The sequence below is a fragment of the Paralichthys olivaceus genome, chromosome 7 (genome assembly GCF_024713975.1).
Source record: "Paralichthys olivaceus isolate ysfri-2021 chromosome 7, ASM2471397v2, whole genome shotgun sequence".
Taxonomy (NCBI): domain Eukaryota; kingdom Metazoa; phylum Chordata; class Actinopteri; order Pleuronectiformes; family Paralichthyidae; genus Paralichthys; species Paralichthys olivaceus.
This window is the reverse complement of record NC_091099.1, coordinates 4,177,914-4,198,269: the sequence shown is the minus strand read 5'-3', so window position 1 is coordinate 4,198,269 and position 20,356 is coordinate 4,177,914. Positions and strand designations below refer to the sequence as shown.

General features: G+C 41.6%; 2 protein-coding genes and 6 non-coding genes across 10 annotated transcripts; 1 reads left to right on the top strand and 7 right to left on the bottom strand.

Moving 5' to 3' along the window:
- Window positions 1–1,324: 1,324 nt before the first annotated feature.
- On the bottom strand, window positions 1,325–10,333 carry bbs2 (Bardet-Biedl syndrome 2). 3 transcript variants are annotated; one of them, XM_020110869.2, is made up of 18 exons: window positions 10,197–10,333; window positions 9,257–9,391; window positions 8,860–9,087; window positions 8,640–8,765; window positions 8,149–8,211; window positions 6,952–7,029; window positions 6,690–6,794; window positions 6,414–6,500; window positions 6,131–6,266; window positions 5,524–5,663; window positions 5,206–5,335; window positions 4,939–5,110; window positions 4,592–4,721; window positions 4,306–4,425; window positions 3,869–4,006; window positions 3,473–3,585; window positions 2,815–2,963; window positions 1,325–2,321 (listed from the first exon to the last, which is right to left on the bottom strand). In XM_020110869.2, the coding sequence occupies exons 2-18, from the start codon at window positions 9,371–9,373 to the stop codon at window positions 2,215–2,217; spliced, it is 2,139 nt and encodes a 712-aa protein (XP_019966428.2). In that variant the 5' UTR covers window positions 9,374–9,391; window positions 10,197–10,333; the 3' UTR covers window positions 1,325–2,214. The 3 variants fall into 3 exon arrangements, with proteins under 3 accessions (XP_019966428.2, XP_019966429.2, XP_069384858.1); XM_020110870.2 differs by lacking the exon at window positions 10,197–10,333 and adding an exon at window positions 9,811–9,831; XM_069528757.1 differs by lacking the exon at window positions 10,197–10,333 and having other exon boundaries at window positions 9,257–9,704.
- trnap-agg (transfer RNA proline (anticodon AGG)) lies at window positions 7,309–7,380 on the bottom strand. Its single transcript has one exon. It is a non-coding gene; the product is annotated as a tRNA-Pro (tRNA).
- Window positions 10,334–11,477: 1,144 nt separating the features above from the next.
- On the bottom strand, window positions 11,478–11,549 carry trnap-agg (transfer RNA proline (anticodon AGG)). The gene has a single exon. It is a non-coding gene; the product is annotated as a tRNA-Pro (tRNA).
- Window positions 11,550–13,065: 1,516 nt separating this feature from the next.
- Window positions 13,066–13,137, bottom strand: trnap-agg (transfer RNA proline (anticodon AGG)). Its single transcript has one exon. It is a non-coding gene; the product is annotated as a tRNA-Pro (tRNA).
- Window positions 13,138–14,297: 1,160 nt separating this feature from the next.
- trnap-agg (transfer RNA proline (anticodon AGG)) lies at window positions 14,298–14,369 on the bottom strand. The gene has a single exon. It is a non-coding gene; the product is annotated as a tRNA-Pro (tRNA).
- An 851-nt stretch (window positions 14,370–15,220) lies between these two features.
- trnap-agg (transfer RNA proline (anticodon AGG)) lies at window positions 15,221–15,292 on the bottom strand. The gene has a single exon. It is a non-coding gene; the product is annotated as a tRNA-Pro (tRNA).
- Window positions 15,293–16,352: 1,060 nt separating this feature from the next.
- On the bottom strand, window positions 16,353–16,424 carry trnap-ugg (transfer RNA proline (anticodon UGG)). The gene has a single exon. It is a non-coding gene; the product is annotated as a tRNA-Pro (tRNA).
- Window positions 16,425–16,474: 50 nt separating this feature from the next.
- setd6 (SET domain containing 6, protein lysine methyltransferase) lies at window positions 16,475–19,324 on the top strand. Its single transcript, XM_020102153.2, has 9 exons — window positions 16,475–16,680; window positions 17,173–17,253; window positions 17,401–17,545; window positions 17,634–17,775; window positions 17,863–18,057; window positions 18,164–18,305; window positions 18,399–18,579; window positions 18,667–18,803; window positions 18,895–19,324. Exons 1-9 carry the CDS (start codon window positions 16,654–16,656, stop codon window positions 19,231–19,233), a joined length of 1,389 nt encoding a protein of 462 aa, XP_019957712.2. The 5' UTR covers window positions 16,475–16,653; the 3' UTR covers window positions 19,234–19,324.
- Window positions 19,325–20,356: the final 1,032 nt, after the last annotated feature.

The window sequence follows — 20,356 nt, the reverse complement described above, 5'->3', positions numbered from 1 at the left end:
AAAAGGACTGCGGACATAATTCTCGTGCTTTTCCACTTACATCAGCAAACCAGAGCAGGACATTTCTCCAACGACGGCAAACATGACGATTTCCTGTCTTGTATGTGAACGTTTAAAGGTGCAACTGACGAGTGGACGTTATCACTCTGTCAGCCCAAATGATTTAATGATGAGATAAATCAACCAACACTGAAAAAGGTGCAGACAGAAAAACATATGTAAGGGAAATAAAACTTTACATACAGTAGACTGTCAATAAAGATGGACGATGTGACGACTCGCTAAAGTGAAGCCAAAACGTCTTGGTCGCTCCCTGGTGGCTGGCTGCAGTATAAGTAAAATAAATAAACCCCGCCCCGTCCTAGTTTGCAGATGGGACATGGATCAAATTAAAAAACAAAGAACAAGATGGTCCATCTCCTGATCTACTGCGCAGACTCCGGCTCCAATTAACATTATCTCCACAAGATGGTAACATTCATATACAGGATGTAAAGGATCCTAGTTAATAACAACAGTCCTTGTATATTGGTCGACCGCTTCATACCTGACAACTACGAAGATAGAATCCAAATGACAGAGCCGACTAGAAGCACTTTAATGCAGCATCCCCCCTTTTTTTAAAAAAAAAAAGAAAGCTGACCACGTGGTTTAAACTGGCGCTGAACAAACCAGATGCCAACACAGCAACCAGAGGATGGAAAAGAAGAGCAGAACAGAGAGGGACAAATGGAAGGGGAGGGAGAGAAAGAGAGGAATAAAGTCATGAGTCATGAGTTTATTTCTTCGAGGATTTCCTCAGAGATCAGGTCCAGCTACACAATCACTGGAGTGACTGTTGCACAATGAGGTTGGGAAGCAAAAAGAAAGAGAAGTGCTGAAACACAAAAGAAAAGGCAAGAGGAGGAGGAAAGAAAGGAGAGGAGAGATGATGGAGAGAAGAAGAGAGAAGAGATGAAGAAAGTGCATGATCTGTTTTCAACGCACTTCCCCCGGTTTTACTGTATCGACCTGTGACAATTGTAGTGGAATAATATATTATTAACATTCTGGTCAAATTAATCACTATATGTTTAAATGAAGTAAATATCTTTGATGTATTATTACACAATATGAAAACATGAAACCACTTTTCTCCAAACAACGTCTACGTCGTACGTTTGATAAAGTTACCGACGTTCGTCTGTTCTACAGTTTAGAGACGGAGAAACCGTTTCACCCTGAGACTGAAGCAGAAATCCATGAGACAAAAAGAGGACTGTTGATATCAAAGGAAGAAAACATTCCTTAATGATCCTGAAACAAAGTCAACGGTTACACCAACTTTTTTAAAACAAGTTCATTTAATAATAGTTTCTCTTCTAGCACAAACACACCATTACATGTACATCCTCTGCGTACTGTCTATAAAAGGTAAACAAACACACAGCGTCGGGTCCTTCGTGACATTCGTTAATTTAAAATATAGTTTTCTTTGGCTACAAACACGACACGAACACACACCAGCTGGGAGCGGAGACCTGAGAGAGTGAGTCGTCTCTCAGAACCGCAGACGAGCCAGCAGGTCGTCGTGTCCGACAGGAAGCTGCTCTGTCTGTCTCGCTCCAGCTGTGCTCTCTCTAAACATCAGTCAGCTGGATTAAACAGTCTGAGTGCTGATCCAGCACGCGCTCATTTTCCTCTGTGGAAATAATCGACTGTAAATAAAGATTTTTTTGGATCGATTTCTGGATGGTGGGAGGAGGTGGAGACGTGTCATCCATCTCTACTTACAGTCAATAAGTTATAATCAATTATTCTAGAGCAGAGCTGAACTCAGATCAGATCTGTCCCTTTAACGGTTTGATCAAAGTCTCCACTCCCTGTTTTGGTCCAGCTGAACTTTCTTAACTCTCTACTCTCTGTCACTCCTACATTAATGTTGACTCTTCTCGAGACTGAACATAATCTTCTGTGGTCAGCATTTTTATTTCTGATCTTGCAGAATTTTAAGTTTGGAGGAGCTGGTGCCAATGTTGCTGCCAGGCTGTAGTTAAAACTAGGTAATGGAAAAAGATGGATTAAGGCTAAAACAGTGTTCTCGGTGCTCTCTGCTTTCAAGTCCACAGATCTTTCTTGTCTCAGGCTCATCCTTCCTGGTGTGATGCAGGAAACAGTTCCCCCGTTACAGTCCTCATCCGCTGCGCTCAGGAGCGTCCCTCTCCATCTTCATCCTCAGGAGGAGGCAGTGCCAGCTCTCATGATCCTGAACAGTGAGTTGACGTCATTGCTTTTGATGGCGTCTCGGCAGGCGGAGATCACTTGGTTCTTGGGTTTACCCACTGCAGAGACGGATGAACAGAGACGGATGAACCCAGATGATTTTAAACATTAATGCTCTGCTCATTGTCATTTGTGGCTGAAATCAGTGTTAATGTCCGTTTCTTGAGGTTGAGGTTTTCTCTACTTATTTACTCTCGTTGAAGACACATTATTAGTGGGTTTCTTGTTTCTTACATCACTGACATAGACAAAATAAATGCCACTGTTAATGGTCTCCTAACCAAACTTCACCCCAGAGCCTGAGCTGGAGAAGATGACGTATAAAATGTGGTCAAAAGTGTTTCTTCATTCTTATCTGATGTGCTATTTGCAGTTTGCTACCAAATAAAACCCACAGAAGACAGTGAAAGGTCTTTCAGTCAGGCATTTAGGGTGTGTTACTAAAAAGGTTAATTAGATATTAGAGTCTAATAAGACTGCTTTATGAAATGTGAGCTGAGGTTGTCACAGTGTCTTATATACACACACAAATACACACACACAGTGGCCTACCTCGAAGTCGACCCGCCCGCTGTATGGCCAGGTTGACAGACTTGAGACAGGCCAGAAGAGCGTTGTGGTTGTTTGAGCGAATCTTATACTCATTGACGAGGTCTCTGTTTAGATCATAGAGCTCTCTGTAGCGCTTCTTCATCACGATCCTACAGGAGGCAGATGTGGGAGAAAAGAGAAAAGAAATCGGGAAGGAGAAAGAGGGTGAAAAAGAAAATAAAACAAATTGCAGTTGAGCAGATATTTTTCAAAGTAGACATTTTGAATGGTCATTGCGTGAAAGGTAGAATTCAGACTGAAAATTAATTAGGAATCTTTAAAATAAACTGTTCCAGGGGGCTGTGATTGAGAGACCAGTTTAAAAGGTAAACTGTGGATCAATCATCACCTATGACCCACTATAAGTACGTGGAGGTGTTTGTCTGCCTCTACATTCTTATTTTCTATCGTCCAGCCACATGACACCTTCTCACAGGGTTATTCTGAGGTTTGTTCAAGTTAATTTGTGTAAACAGCTAATAAACAATCAGATAATACCTCTTTCTCTTCTTGAGCTGAGGAGGAGGGGCACATTTTTCACCGTGTATTGTCCATAGTTTACGTTTAACATACTTTCACTGAATTAAGTCGTGGAGCATGAAAACTTGCAGTAACTCACAGGTCACCCATAAGGCGAGCATCCTCTGCTTGCACCAGCATGTTCCTGATGTAGTTGGAGTGGTCGGCCATCTCTGCGGTCAACTTCTGATGGACAGAGTGGAACTCATCCACCTTGCATGTAGATATTAGAGACCCAGTATTAATGCACCACAGACGAAGAAGTGTTTCACTCATTAACAGGTAAAGGCTACGATATAATTATAATAAAGAAAAACAGCTCATGTATGTAGTAAAGACACTTCTGCATTTGATTAAACTCTTTTAACCAGTTGAGCAATGAAGAGACAAACTGACCTCACAGCCTTGTAAAAAGCTTCTTACACAGGATAACACTTTAGAGGAATAAGCAGCCAAACATGTTGGACAGAGGAGTCATTCAAAAATAAAACCAAACCTCAGTGAGTGTAGTTCTTAGCTCTTCAAAGTATCCAGGGAAGTCTGCTTCTGCTGACAGGTCCTCTATAGCCAGGAAGGAGGCCAGTGATTGGACCAGATCTCCTGCCAGGTCGATGTCATCAGTCCTCAGAGTGATCTGATTGGTCAGACAAGCAATTCATTATGTAACCGAGCGATTTGTGTTAATTTTTACACCTGTGAGCTGTAAATAAATGAATCAAGACACTAAAAACATTGGATGAGTTTAGAAATCATCAGTTTATAACGTAGATTGTTGGTTGTTTTATTTCTGAAGAAACGCCAGGTTCCACTGAGCTCACAGATATTTCAAAATACTGTAAAACACTGTGTTTATAAAGTTTGTGTTGAGCTATAAAGCTCAAGCGCATTGATTCATGTGAGCATAAAGCTCTTTGTTGCTGTGTGTTTGTGTACCTGTCCGTTGCTGGCCATGCCGATAGACAACAGTCCCCCCCCCCTCAGTGAATTAAAGGTGACATCGGGATTTTCTACTCCCTCCGGAAGCAGGAAGTTCTGATTGAGCCACATCACCACCTACATCAACACACATGGACACACGTGCAAATAATCACGTACATAAATCCAGAGAGATCAGATCGGATTTAGATCTAAAAACAAGATCATGGTGAATTATTGCTTTCATCATTTTATAACACTGATCAGAATCACTCTCTCTGTGAGTGACACTGTGACGGCTCACCCTCTGTGGTCGCTCACTGATGCCGAAGGTGACACTTCCAGTGGGCGGAGCAGCCGACGAGTCAAAGTTGATGTCGTACATAGAGAAACGCGGCAGCTGACGCGTGATTTCAAACACATGGAACTGTGTGCTGGAGAGACAAAACAGTGTTGACAATTATTGTCATCGTTTTCATGGTGCAATCACAGATATGGACAAAAAGTGGTTGTTATTACCAGGTCTCTCATGAATTTGCAGTTCTGGGCTGTGTTATTATCTCATTCACATCTAATAACAGCTTTTTGAATCCATACATGTAAGACATCAAGAAATTGTGAAATTACCTAAAATGTCAACACCCATCTTACCTCGTCTTCCCTCCCACGAAGGCTTTAATGTGCAGATCCACTGGGATGTCTTTTGGTGGGACGATGGGGACTCGGACAGAGCCCGACAGGTTCTGGACACTGGGGTGGACCACGTGGCTCTCACCCTCAAAGATTCCCTCTGCAAAGATGAGCACTGCGCGGATAATTGTTTCTGTAAAGGATTAGAGTGGGATTCAGGGATTATTAGTATGTAAGTATTTCACTGATGTGATTAAAATTCACAGCTCAGGTATTAGAAATCTTTACCATTTGGTGTTGAAATGCTGAGCTCAACATGAGCCTTCTGGGCCTCTGTAGCAGGTCTCACAGACAGCGCTGTCTGGAGCTGAGTGTTGGCCGGTATTACACCAATCCCACTGTTTGTTTCTGACACACCCTGAAACAAGAAGACAGTTTGTATGGATGTTAGCATAAAAAATTATATACAGCCAAGTGTCTGATTTTGAAACAAACAGATTTGCAAAAAAAAAAAAGCAGGGATGAGTTTTCACCTCAGAAAAAATAAATGTCTGGATGGATGAAAAGCGAAGAGCATGACATGTACATATAAATAGATGTGTGCACCTTAGCGTTCTCTTCATAGTTCCGTAGCTCGAGCAGCAGATTCTGTCTGCGATGGCTGAGCTCTCTGATGAGGTCCTGCTCAGCACTGGAGTCCATGAGATTCCCTTTCAGGTCCTTACTGGCCGGCAGGTAACCTCGAACTACAGGATACACACATTGATATGAAGTAGTAGAAGTAGTATGAAGTAGTAAGGAAATGGGAATTTTGATCTAGCACAAGAAAATCACACATTTATCACAAGTTAAGTTCAAATCATCTCCATTGTAGTGAAATGACAGCAGGAGTCAAAACATCAGAACCTCAGCAACTAAAACTTGAAATATCTGAATGGCTAGAAGCCGTCAGGGCAGTGGGAAGATACATCTTCTTCTGAGATGATTAACTGACTCTAAAAATGGATGTGAACATACACAACATACACACTTTTATCTTTATGACACTTATTGACGACATTACATTACCAGTAAAGAGCTAGTTTACATTTGTGATAACATGAAGACAGTTTATACACAGTATAAATATATTATAATCACAGAAACACATAAATGCATTTGTTCAAGAATGAGAGTAAAGGTCCATGTTCTACCAACATGACACGTGACATACCCTCTCCTTCTATGGAGGTGCAGATGAGTTGTTTCTGTCCATCCAACCTGTAGTCGCCCTCCACCACTCCCGCCACCGAGGAGGAGAGGTTGTCTTTGAAAATGACCTCCCCTGTGCGGTCGCTACGAGCATCAATCTGCATCGATACAGGGATGAAATGACAGAATGGACTTTAGCAAGAAAGACGAGAAATAAGAACTTAGTAGAGAAAACATGAGGAAAATCCCACAGCTGAAATGTGAGAGGTTGTTTTGTTTCTTGATACCAGGCCTAATAAACTGACCTTTCCATTGGACCATCCAGTGATAAGCTCCACAACACCATCAGCATCCAGGTCAAAGGCATGGATGCTCATTGCATGATTCTTAGACTGAGTGGGGATAGAAGAAAACCATTGTCATGACATCATTAACATTCTACTTCAGGTTAAAGTGGGGAGTTAATCAGTTGTGACCGTAATCATGAGGACTAAAATCATAAGATGTTACAGCATCTGTTCCCACTAAATGTCAAATTTCAGTTTAATTTACTGGTGAAAGCTCCATAATATTTGCAGTACCTTGATTCTCCAGTAGCGGGCGGTGCGGTCATAGACTCCAACAGTGCCATTAGCGAGGGCATAGCCAAACCTGCTGCCGTGCATGTGGCACAATGATGTTACAGTCTGTGTGAAGAGGAAGAGAGGGAATACTTACTCATCTCAAATAGTGTTTGTTCTGCACCAATGCAGCACAAAGCAGGTGAGAAAATCAACAACCATACAAAACACAATGTAAAGAGCTTCAAACGACAACAAAGCTTCGAACGTGGGCAATATTTACCTCATTTTCAGTCATCTCAGAAACAAGCTCGTCCTCTTTGAACACTCGGATATCAAAGTCCTCGGATCCAACCAGGAGCTACAAACAAACACTCTAAAATTAAATATGAATTGAATTTAACACATTTTTAACAGGACAGTGTACAGTGAGCTACAAGGATCTGGATTTATCTTAGTGCCTGAACTTCTCAGGTGTGATTAGTCTTCTCCTGTTTTCAGACGTGATTAACGGAGTGATGTACATGTCAGTGTAGCTTTTCTACCAACATCAGCTGAAGTTGTGGGGTTAGAGTTGTGTTCCTCCTCATCTCTCATATTAGGTTTGTTTGTTGTGTGAGACCCTCAGGGGTCAAAAGTAGGGCTCGTCCGGGATTTGAACCCGGGACCTCTCGCACCCTAAGCGAGAATCATACCCCTAGACCAACGAGCCGATGCACAACCGTTCACATCTGTGTTTTACCGAGTCCCAGAACTGCAATTGAACTTTTTCGAAGTGGAGATGTGGCAGTCTGGGTTTCCACATTTCATCTGGTCCAACAGCACCCTCTAGTGGCCTCATTATTTAGTTCATGGTGCGTGACAGACATGACCCAGACCTGTTCAGCCTTAACACTAAGTTTAACAATAATAGCCACAGACATATTTCACTCTTGTCCAGACTTTAGTTTTCTGTTCAGACCTTGTTAACTCTAATGCATCAGTCAAGTCTAATGTATGTTCAATGTATGTTACTGCCACTGGATGCTTGAATTTCTTTCGGGATTAGTAATTGTTATAATATAATTGATGTTATGATTGTGACAGCAAGGAACATTAAGTTGACATGCCATTTGTAGATGTGCGTTTTTTTCCAAATCTATGTAAAAATGAAAAAATAAAATGTTCTGTTTTCAATCTTTTTTGTTGTAGGAAAGAGATAGGGTTCAGTACAAACAGGGCCCAAACATTTCTTTGTATAAAGGTACGTATTCATACAGGAGAATAACTCATGCATCTGCTGTGTTCTTGGAAAAGTCACATTCGTTTGTCAACTCAGTGTTTTTTATTTCATCATCATCCTCTCTGTGTTCTTTTATAATTTAACACATTTTTAACAGGACAGTATACAGTGAGCTACAGGAAACAGGAGGCAGCGAGGGAACAATCAGACTGCAGACACAGTGGCCACACGGTAAGTGTCACAAACTGAAGGACTCACCTCATTTTTCCCATCACCAGTGAAGTCACAGAGCACCAGAGATCTGACGTTATCTCCAGTTACCTGAGAGCAGCGTGCATCATCATGATCAAAGAGATGACAATGTATGACAGGGCTTGAAGGCAAAGCATATTTAGTCAATGTACTTGTGAAAGATTCCTAATAAAACAAAAAGGATGGCATGAATCAGTCCTGTATGAAGCTAGCAAATGGTTTTAAATACAAAAATAAAAGGCACAAAAATGTGCACATAACAAAGACAGTAGTTAGATGAGGCCTGTTACTATTTAATGGTTTAAAGATTGTTTAGTTTCAGATGTGACTAAATACTGAACATTTTCAGGTTAGGAAATATGTCACACAATTGAGATTTTACGCAAAGCAAGATGATAAACCAGTCTTCCAAGTTAGCTGAACATTGTTCAGTTAGTCCTAGAGCTACTCGATGAAACTTGTGTATTCAGACTTTAAACTAGCGGGTCAGTTCTTACCGTCCAGAAGTGGTCATTGCCCTCATAGTCAAAGCCTTGCAAGGCACAATTCCCTCCAATGATGGCAAGAGGAGACGCAATGTCCCCAAGTTTCCCCAACACGATGGTATTGGCCCCATCTGTCACCTACAACACAGCAGAGACAGAATTTTTGGGGGATTTTTGTTATAGAGTATCAATCCAAACTCAGCCTTTCCCTTTTCCTCCCATCACCGCTCACCTCTCTGTAAAATACATCAGCATTGTCATGGACATCGTAGGCCAGCAGGTTGGTTTGGGATCCCACTAACAATGTGTCCCCAGTGGTGTTTGGACCCAGCTGTCCCGCTGTCAGACAAGTGACGGCCTGGTTGATGTTGAGCAGCGAGATGTCAGAGTCCTGGGTGCTCTGGCTCAGTCGATGGGCCACGGCTCTCTGACCGCGAGCATGAGGGTTGTGGATAAAAACCTTTTGCAGGGAAGAGACATGTTAAGTATGATGTGTAGTATAACATCATAAATTATAGTGTTTGTATCGTTAGCAAATGTTGTGTGATTGTAGTTGTGTAGATTTATATTGTACTCAAACTATGCTGTTCTATCTACTTTTTGATCATTAGAAAATCTATTTTCCTCACCTTTCCTGCCTGTGTGGCAGCAGTCAGACATGGGTGGACTCCATCAAATTTCCCAATAGTCACCATGCGAGGGTTAATCTTGTGGTTCAGCTTCAGAGTAAATATGGGGACCAACATGGTGCCTGCTGTGTGTCCCTGGTCAGACAGGAGCAAAAGAAGAAACCGGCAGAAAGACATGAATCCAGATCTATGTTTTCAGCGTCATATTTAAAACTAATTCAGACGTGATTAACTGAGCGATGTACATGTCAGTGTAGCTTCTTTACAACATCAGTTGAAGTTGTGGGGTTAGAGTTGTGTTCCTCCTCATCTCTCATATTAAGTTTGTTTGTTGTGTGAGACTCTCATTTTTAAAACACACGGTCACTACTGCACACGTGTGTCATCACAAACATGACACATGTATTAGTTATCGATCAACACACACACACACACACACACACACACACACACACAACGGATCAATAAATCGTTTCACTTCCAAACTGTTATTTTAAGGTGAAGACAAATAAAGATATAAATTCAAATGAAACGCGTGGCGAACAGAAGCTCACCGTGTGTATCTGCGTGATTTTGCTCCACTAATGTAATTACAGGCTTTACCGCAGACATCCAGTGGTGGGTCCCGTTGCCTAGCAACAAGAGTAGCAAGCTAAAGCCCTTCGCCTAGCTAATCTCCTCTGTCGTTTCCGGGGACGAGGCTATAGATTATTACAACAAAACACACACAAAACACACACACACACACACACACGCTGATATACAACACAGACACGTAGGGTGTGTATCGTTCGAAGCGAATAAAAAGGTAATTGTTTGATTTCACTGGAAGACGAGCTTCACTGGAGGACATTAGCATCGCTGCTAATCAAACTTCTGACGAGCCTGAACTCTAAGTTTATCTCTTCACACAAACACCAACACACACACACAGACTCACCTGGTCCCCCCCACCCCACCCCCTCCTCGGCTGCAAGTGTTGGTTTGCTGTTAAGTAATAAAAGTAGCGAGCTAACGAGCTAGCTACGTAGCAACAAGCAGCACGAGATCACGGTGGAATCACAACAATCACAACAACCGCTTCCGGTTCCTGTCTGCTGGTTTCAAAATAAAAGCTGCTAAACTTTTCGGTGATTTGCGAGAGGAGATACAAGTGTTGAATGAGATATTTACACGAGTAAAACGAAATGAAATGGAATAAAAGTTTAACACGTGAATAAAAAAACTATAAAAAGTCTCAGAAAACATGCAGGTTTTACCAGATCACCTTTAACCTTTATCCTCGGACAACTCTAGCTCTCGCTCTGTAGAAGTGACCAACTGTGTAAGAAGTTACCTCAGCGTAAGTCACTGTGTATCTGTTCAGACCTTGATACAGGAAAATAACTCCTCTCTTTTTCATCCTTTAAATAGATGCACTTGGTTCGACATCATCATCTGTAATACAATTCATCAAACTGTGGTCCCTCATCTCGTCTCTTTGAACAACACCATCGATGTGATTGCTGTCACATTTGCTGTCTGCATTATGTTTTGTTGACATGCCAATATTTTTTGAAATTTATAAGAATATTTTTTTCTTGTTTGTCACAGATAAGCTAATGGGACGTCTCAGGAAGGTTCAGGACAAACGAGGCCTGAACATGTGATGATTTATTAAAAGCCTCCTAAATAAAGGTAAAGGAGAATAACTCTCATCTTTTTTATATCCTTTGTATCTATCAGTCACATAAACTCTCTGGGTTTTAGTTTGATTCAATATCTACTCATTTATTGTATCAGTATGAACAATAAATTGACCTTAGACATTATTTAATCTTAACTTCACTAACACATGTAATTAAAAGCTGTAAACTGGTCATGTGGCATCTTCGGGCCCCTCATCTCATCTGTTTAAACAACTTCATAAACGTGATTGTCACATTGACTGTGATGTAGTTGTAGTGACAACATGTTGTCTCCTCTCCTGGCAGAACTAGAAACAAATCTTAATAACTGATTCAACACTTAATTCAATGTAAGGATCTGGATTTATCTTAGTGCCTGAACTTCTCAGGTGTGATAAGTCTTCTCCTGTATTCTGAAGTGATTAACGGAGTGATGTACATGTCAGTGTAGCTTTTTTACAACATCAGCTGAAGTTGTGGGGTTAGAGTTGTGTTCCTCCTCATCTCTCATATTAAGTTTGTTTGTTGTGTGAGACCCTCAGAGGTCAAAAGTAGGGCTCGTCCGGGATTTGAACCCGGGACCTCTCGCACCCTAAGCGAGAATCATACCCCTAGACCAACGAGCCGATGCACAGCTGTTCACATCTGTGTTTTGTCGACTCCTAGACCTGCAATTGAACTTTTTTAAAGTGGAGATGTGGCAGTCTGGGTTTCCACATTTCATCTGGTCCAACAGCACCCTCTAGTGGCCTCATTATTTAGTTCATGGTGCATGACAGACATGACTCAGACCTGTTCAGCCTTAACACTAAGTTTAACAATAATAGCCACAGACATATGTCACTCTTGTCCAGACTTTAGTTTTCTGTTCAGACCTTGTTAACTCTAATGCATCAGTCAAGTCTAATGTATGTTCAATGTATGTTACTGCCACTGGATGGTTGAATTTCTTTCAGGATTAGTAATTGTTATAATATAATTGATGTTATGATTGTGACAGCAAGGAACATTAAGTTGACATGCCATTTGTAGATGTGCGTTTTTTTTTTCAAATCTATGTAAAAAGGAAAAAATAAAATGTTCTGTTTTCAATCTTTTTTTTGTAGGAAAGCAACAGGGTTCAGTACAAACAGGGCCCAAACATTTCTTTGTATAAAGGTACGTATTCATACAGGAGAATAACTCATGCATCTGCTGTGTTCTTGGAAAAGTCACATTCGTTTGTCAACTCAGTGTTTTTTATTTCATCATCATCCTCTCTGTGTTCTTTTATAATCTCTGTGTGAACATGTGTTTCAATCTGCAGCCTTGCATTTTCCGTTTACCTTAGAATTTAACTTTGGTTGTGTAGATTTCTGTGACTTGTCACTTACACACCACAAGTGACAATGACATCCACACACCAACCAGTCAACAGTGTAAATATCTGTCTCTCTCTGTGCCGTCATCATCATTTGTAATTAAAGGCTGCAAACTGGTGATGTGGCAACCTCGATCCCCGCTTGTTATCTATTTGAACTCCTCAGGTGTGATAAGTTGCCTAGCTGTTTTACAACATCAGCTGAAGCCTTGTGTTCCTCCTCATCTCTCAAATGAAGTTTGTAAGTTGTGTGAGACCCTCAGAGGTCAAAAGAAGGGCAAAGGAGGGCAAAATGGTAAAAGATAGGAATTCCCCTTGGTGACTGAAAAGTGACGACCTTAACACTACAGGCAACATCTGTACAGAAAGATCTGATTGTATAATGTTTGATCCTCTCTGTGTTCATTTATTGTATCAGTGTGAACAGAGGTTTTAAATTGCAGCCTTGCATTTTCATTTACTTTAGACATTAACTTCAGTTGTTGGACTTCTGTTTCTAGTCATCCAAGAATCCAAAAGTGTTTGTACATAAGAAAATGTCTGACAGAGATGAAGGGAGCAGCAATGACACATAATTTGATGAGTTATTGTCAGTCATGGTAGAATATCTGAGTAGACATATTTGATATCAGTCAGTTTTGTTGTAATCATAGTCCATGATGGTTAACTCAGTGACATGAAGCCTCTTTACATCTTGACCAACATCAGCTGGAGCCTTGTGTTTGTCCTCATCTCTCATATTAAGTTTGTTTGTTGTGTGAGACCCTCAGAGGTCAAAAGTAGGGCTCGTCCGGGATTTGAACCCGGGACCTCTCGCACCCTAAGCGAGAATCATACCCCTAGACCAACGAGCCAATGCACAGCTGTACACATCTGTGTTTTTTCTCGTTCCAGACCTGTAACTAAACTTCAAACTGGTGATGTGGCAGCTGGGGGTTCCATATTCAATCTGGTCCAACAGCACCCTCTAGTGGTCATATTATTTAGTTCATGGTGCATGACAGACATGACCCAGACCTGTTCAGCCTTAACACTAAGTTTAACAATAATAACCACAGACATATTTCTTTTAGATTTCTGTGACCAGTAAACTTGTTGTTTCCAACTTGTGAGCTGTTCTCACTGTAACTAATAAACTCTTAATAAAGGTAAAGGAGAATAACTCTCATCTCTTTTATATCCTTTGTATCTATCAGTCACATAAACTCTCTGGGTTTTAGTTTGATGCCCCATCTAATCATTTATTGTATCAGTATTAACAAATGTTTTAGATTTCAGCCTTGCATTTTTTCATTTACCTTAGACATTAACTTAAAGGTACAGCCTGTAGAATTTTGTGATATCTGGTGTTGAAGTGTCATGTTGCAGCTGAACACCCCTCACCTCACCCTCTCCTTCCAAACATGAAAAACAACCTGTGGTAGCTTCAGTTGTCATAAAAACTCAAAAGTATTTAAATATAAAGGGTCTTTTCTGGGGTAAAGAAAACTACAATTCATACAATTTTGATGAAATGAACTAGTGAAAACATCATGAGGATTATTCCACATTAAATTTCTGCCAATAGATCCTTTCACCTAAATCTTACACACTGGACCTTTAATGTTAACTGAACAAATTAAGTAATAAGTAATAAATTGCTGTAAACTGGTCACGTGGCATCTTCGGGCCCCTCATCTCATCTGTTTAAACAACTTCATAAACGTGATTGTCACATTGACTGTGATGTAGTTGTAGTGACAACATGTTGTCTCCTCTCCTGGCAGAACTCGAAACAAATCTTAATAACTGATTCAACGCTTAATTCAATGTAAGGATCTGGATTTATCTTAGTGCCTGAACTTCTCAGGTGTGATAAGTCTTCTCCTGTATTCAGACGTGATTAACTGAGTGATGTACATGTCAGTGTAGCTTTTTACCAACATCAGCTGAAGTTGTGGGGTTAGAGTTGTGTTCCTCCTCATCTCTCATATTAAGGTTGTTAATTGTGTGAGACCCTCAGAGGTCAAAAGAAGGGCTCGTCCGGGATTTGAACCCGGGACCTCTCGCACCCTAAGCGAGAATCATACCCCTAGACCAACGAGCCGATGCACAGATGTTCACATCTGTCATGATCGGAGCCCAGACCTGCAATTGAACTCTTCAAAGTGGTGATGTGGCAGCTTGGGGTTCCATATTCAATCTGGTCCAACAGCACCCTCTAGTGGTCTCATAACAGACATGACCCAGACCTGTTCACCTTTAACACTAAGTTTGTTTTCCTGCTCAGACCTGGAGCCTTGTTTCCAATTTGCATTTCACAAGACAACGCCATCAGTCATGTTTACAGTGCATCAGTTATCAATCAACAGATACGGTCTCTGAACTGACTGATTGATCGTTTCAGCTCTCATACTGTCAAATACAGTTAACCTCACCCTGACTGAATAACTCGACCACCTCTAAAGTGATCAGTGGTAAAAAGAGAGGTGACTCTCTTTTTACCACTGCTATTTACTTACAGGCAACATCTGTACAGAAAGATCTGATTGTATAATGTTTGATCCTCTCTGTGTTCATTTATTGTATCAGTGTGAACAGAGGTTTTAAATTGCAGCCTTGCATTTTCATTTACTTTAGAAATTAACTTCAGTTGTTGGACTTCTGTTTCTAGTCATCCAAGAATCCAAAAGTGTTTGTACATAAGAAAATGTCTGACAGAGATGAAGGGAGCAGCAATGACACATAATTTGATGAGTTATTGTCAGTCATGGTAGAATATCTGAGTAGACATATTTGATATCAGTCAGTTTTGTTGTAATCATAGTCCATGATGATTAACTCAGTGACATGAAGCCTCTTTACATCTTGACCAACATCAGCTGGAGCCTTGTGTTTGTCCTCATGAATTTAATTTTAAGTTTGTTAGTTGTGTGAGACCCTCAGAGGTCAAAAGTAGGGCTCGTCCGGGATTTGAACCCGGGACCTCTCGCACCCTAAGCGAGAATCATACCCCTAGACCAACGAGCCGATGCACATCTGTACACATCTGTGTTTTTTCTCGTCCACAACCTGTAATTGAACTTTTTCAAAGTGGAGATGTGGCAGTCTGGGTTTCCACATTTCATCTGGTCCAACAGCACCCTCTAGTGGTCATATTATTTTGTTCAGGTGCATGAGAGACATGACCCAGACCTGTAAACATCTGTAATACTTGATAAATGATAAACCTTGATTAAGATGAGCTAGTTGTGTTCAGATTTTGTTACTCACTGTGTAAAGTTTATTTTCACCTGTTTAATTCATCTGATTGATTGTAACTCGTAAGTGATGTAGGTCTGACATATTTATTCTGTTTCTGAAATTCTGAACTAAAATCTTCTGAGAGCATTTGATTTTCCTCATCATGAGCTGATTTATTGAATCAGATTGTATTTAATAAATAATGGGACGGTCAAATCCTGAAGACGCCTGTGTTCAAAATCGAAAGATGAACAAATGTTCATCTTTTTAGTCCCTGAAGTTTACATCTACATGTTTGAAACAGCTTTGGGGCAAAACCCATTCTTTGTGGGAATCCACTTATATTTCAAGCTATAATATTATTCAAAAATGAAGCTTTGATTTCACCTGTGAAGATTTTTTAGGTTCCCACCACTCATCAGACGAGCTACTTCTGCTGAGAGTTTTAAGAAACAACTCAAGACCTATTCTTGCTTTTAATTTCACATTTATTTATTCAAACAATAATCTTGCTTTTAATTGTATCCATTTTTTAAAGAGTCTTTATCTTTTTTTTACTTCTTTTTATACCTTTTGCCAGTTTTATGCTCTTATCCTAAGTCTTTGTTTTATTGCGAACATATTCTTATTGATCTCTTATCACATATCTTTGATTTTATTTAAAATTATATATAAATTTGGTTTAAAAAAGAATTGAGGTTTTCTTTCAGGCTTCTCCTTCAGATACCGTGTGAAGCTTGTGTCGCTCTCCGTCAGGGAGAAACAGATTAGACCATCAGATTATCTTGATTTTGTGGAAGGTCATGTGTTCGAGGCCCAGTGATCAAAGACCCCGGAGACAAAAGAAGGGCTCGTCCGGGATTTGAACCCGGGACCTCTCGCACCCAAAGCGAGAATCATACCCCTAGACCAACGAGCCGTGCTTACACGTGGAACCTGTAATGGGAGATAACCGCACAACAACCTGTCAGACAGGTGAGAGGAGGCGACTGGTGTGACTGCTGCTACTGATCATAGAAAAAAAACATCACGCAGACGCACATCGCGTGTGTCCCTGACCGCTTACCGTAGTTAGCTGTTGTTAGCATCGAGCTAGTCCACCTTCAGCAGAACTCGCACCGTCCACGTGTTGACGCTACGCTCACAAAATGGCAACAGAAGCGAAACGACTCAAGGTTAAAACTTTTCATCAGTTTGAATCTGAAAACAGGCTAGCGACGCTACACACACTCAGCCGCGTGTTATTAGCTGTACATGCTAACAACCACTTGCCCAATCAGTCGTGTGTTATTAGCTGCGCATGCTAACGGCCACACGCACACACACACACGCGCAGCTGTATTTGTTATTAGCTGTGCATGCTAACGGCTACATACGCTCACTCAGCGGTGTGCTAGCTGTGCATGCTAATAGCAGGGTGTTACTAGCTTCATGTGCTGTAAATTACCACGTGGGCTATCTAAGAAGTTAGCTACTTTCTGCTAACAGGAAACAACTTAGTACTTCACTGCTTGTACATGTTATGTTATGAATTCATATTGTAATTTAAAGCTTCCTCAGAGTGGAACAACCTTCAATAAACCATTAATAAACTTAATATAAACTTGATTTAATTGATAAAGCACAGTTTTTTTAACCCTGTGTGTGTGTGTGTGTGTTGTTGGCAGGTAGATGAATCCTCAGAGCTTGGTCCTCTGGAACATTTTCTACAGTGGTGCAACACAGTCAATCTGGTCCTCAGTGACAAGGTAAGTCAGGTCCTGTCCGACAGGAAATCAGTATTACTCTACTGAATTTATTGAAGTAATCAGTCTCTATGTGTTTCTGTGTTCGTCAGATTATCTGTAGTTTGATTAGTCAAGAACCTGAGGATGGCTGTGTCTCTCTCTCTACAGGTGTACGTGAGTAAAGAGGGAACGGTTGCAGAGTATGGGATGCTGGCTAAGGAAGACATAAAAGAGGGGGAAGTTTTATTCACCATCCCCAGATCAGCTCTTCTCCACCACGGAACAACCAAGGTCTCTGCTCTGCTGGAGAAAGGTAACTGTCAAAATGACAAATACGTTCTTTCTTCCACAAGAGAGACGATCCCTTCTTCTGTAACATCTGTTTCTCCTTTCCTTTGCAGAGAAGTCGTCTCTGGAGAGCTCCTCAGGTTGGGTTCCCCTGCTGCTGTCTCTGCTGTACGAGTACACGTCCTCACAGTCCCACTGGAGACCCTACCTCTCTCTGTGGACGGACTTCAAGACACTGGACCACCCCATGTTCTGGTAAGAAACTGCTTCCTAAGTTGTCTATGTCACGGCGTTAAATGTTTCTGTCGATGAAGTGTGAGTTTACAGCTTTCACCTGTTCAGGTCTAAAGAGGAGCGAGGAAGACTGCTGAAGGGAACAGGTATTCCAGAGGCTGTGGACACAGACCTGACTAACATCTGCAGTGAATACACAGATGTGGTCCTGCCTTTCATCACCAGGCACCCTGACCTCTGGAACCCCAACACACACACACTGGAGCTGTACACACAGCTGGTGGCCTTTGTCATGGCGTACAGGTCAGTGAGCATGAGTGAAGCACACACTCATGTAGATATTGTATCTGGGTTTGTGCGTTAGAAAATCTGCTCTGTTTGTTTACGTTCTTCCTGTTTCTCTCTGTAGTTTCCAGGAGCCTCAGGAAGACGAGGAGGATGAGGAGGAGGATGAAGAAGAGGAAAAGGCCCCCAACCCACCGATGATGGTTCCCATGGCTGACATGTTAAACCATGTGTCGAATCATAACGCCAATCTGGAGTTCACACCGGTGAGCACCCAGTTCAATATTGAGGGACTCATCTAGTTTATTGTTGAGTCAGTTTCTCATTTCTGAAGACGAACACCTTTTTCATTTTCTCAGGACAGTCTGAAAATGGTTTGCGTCCGGCCCATTCATAAGGGCGAGGAGGTGTTCAACACCTATGGGCAAATGGCCAACTGGCAGCTCCTTCACATGTACGGCTTCACAGAACCGTATCCAAGCAACGGCAACGACACGGCAGACATCCCCTTCAACGACCTGTACAAAGTGGCCACACGAGGTGATTGTAGTGACCACAGAGTCGACATAAGAGACGGAGACGTGTAGAAACCTCGGTGGTCTCATCTTCTTCTCCTCCTCCTCCCAGGTGTACAGTCTGATTTGGATATGCAGCTGATGGAGGAGATGTGGGAACTGTTGAGTCAGATGATGCAAGAGAAAGCAGCGTTTGTCTTTGGTAAACATGGCTGCCTCACAGACACAGAGCTGCACACTGCACTCAGGGTGAGCGACGAACCACAGCAGTGCTTTGATTGTAAACGGTATTTGATGAATTGCTGTTGTTGGAAACACAATCCTCTGTGTGTATCTTCAGGTGCTGGGCATGTCAAAGGAAGAGTTCTCAGATTTCAAAGAAAACGAAGGGTGGGAGGAAGACGACGACGAAGATGAGAAGATTTCCCTTGCTTTCTCTAACGAGGGTCTCCTGGAACTGAAGCCTTCGTGGAAGGGGCTGATCCATGAAGCGGCCCGTCTCACTCTGGGGTCGTACGGAGACGCTGTGGAAGAGGGAAAAGTCTCTGTCAGCGAGCGGATGCTGATAGAGGACAAGGCAGCGCTCGCTGGACTGAGCAGCCGGCAGCAGAACGCACTGCAGGTACGATACGGACAGAAGAGCATCCTGAACAAAGTGATGGAGCTCACGCAATCATGAGTTCACAGACTCTGTGGAAGCTTTTTTTTATCTCAATGAAAACTACAAGTACCTGTCAAAACACGTCAATAAATACTTTTTTCATGAAAAAGTTTGTTTTGTACTTCTAACGACACACATTGTTTATCTTTTGAAATGGTCTGAACATAAAACAGGTATATTCTTGACAAGATGTCTAATGTTTAGTGCAAAGTCGTCACCTTTGCACTAAATAAGTAAATGATTCATGAGTAAGCTACACACCACAGACAAGGCCAGTTTCTTATCTAAAGCACGAGCACCTACAACAGTTTGTTGGGCTCTGAGGTCACGTCTGTCCTGCGCTGACCCTCTCTGAGCTGGGCTGTCTGAACAGGTCAAGCTGCAGTTTATAAACTACAGTACATAAACATACTCTCCCTCGTTTCCAGTGTTTGGTTTTGTTTGGATTCTGATGTTTTCATTAAAATTTCCTTTATTTCTTTAAAATAAACATTTAGTTTTCTCGCTCGACTTTTGAAAATCAACTCAGCCTGAGACAGAACAGCCTCTGTTTACACCTGGAACCCAAGATTTTTAGAAAAAATACATTTGCACATTAGTGTAAACTGGGTGTTTCCCAAAATGAAAGTTAACCAACGCAGATATACGCAGTAACAGTGGAAAAGCTTCAGAGCTGCAGCTGTTTGTTCTAACCAAAGTCTGTAAATAAAGATGGATAACATGTCTCCACTTCCTCCCATTGACCAAAACGAGCCAATATCCTGGATGCGGATTCAATCATCTTGCACTGTTAATGTCATTTGGAGTCTGAAGTGGCGATTGTGAGGGAGGAGCTGCAGTTATTAGGTCCAACCAAAACATGAGCTCGACCAATCACGTGTCAGTCTCGGCCGTTAATCATGACACATCACCCAGTATTTATAGCATCAAATAACAAAATCAAGTAAATCTGAAACATGAACATTTGAACAAAGTGTGACAAGAAGTAAGTGACAGAAACCAACTCCATGTCCCACACCCTAACATGGAGGGGGAGGGGTTTATACTGCAGCCCACCACTTATCACACCAATCAATCAATCTAAATCTCAATTTAAAAATATCTCTTGGTGAGCTGTCAATCATGTTATCCATCTTTACAC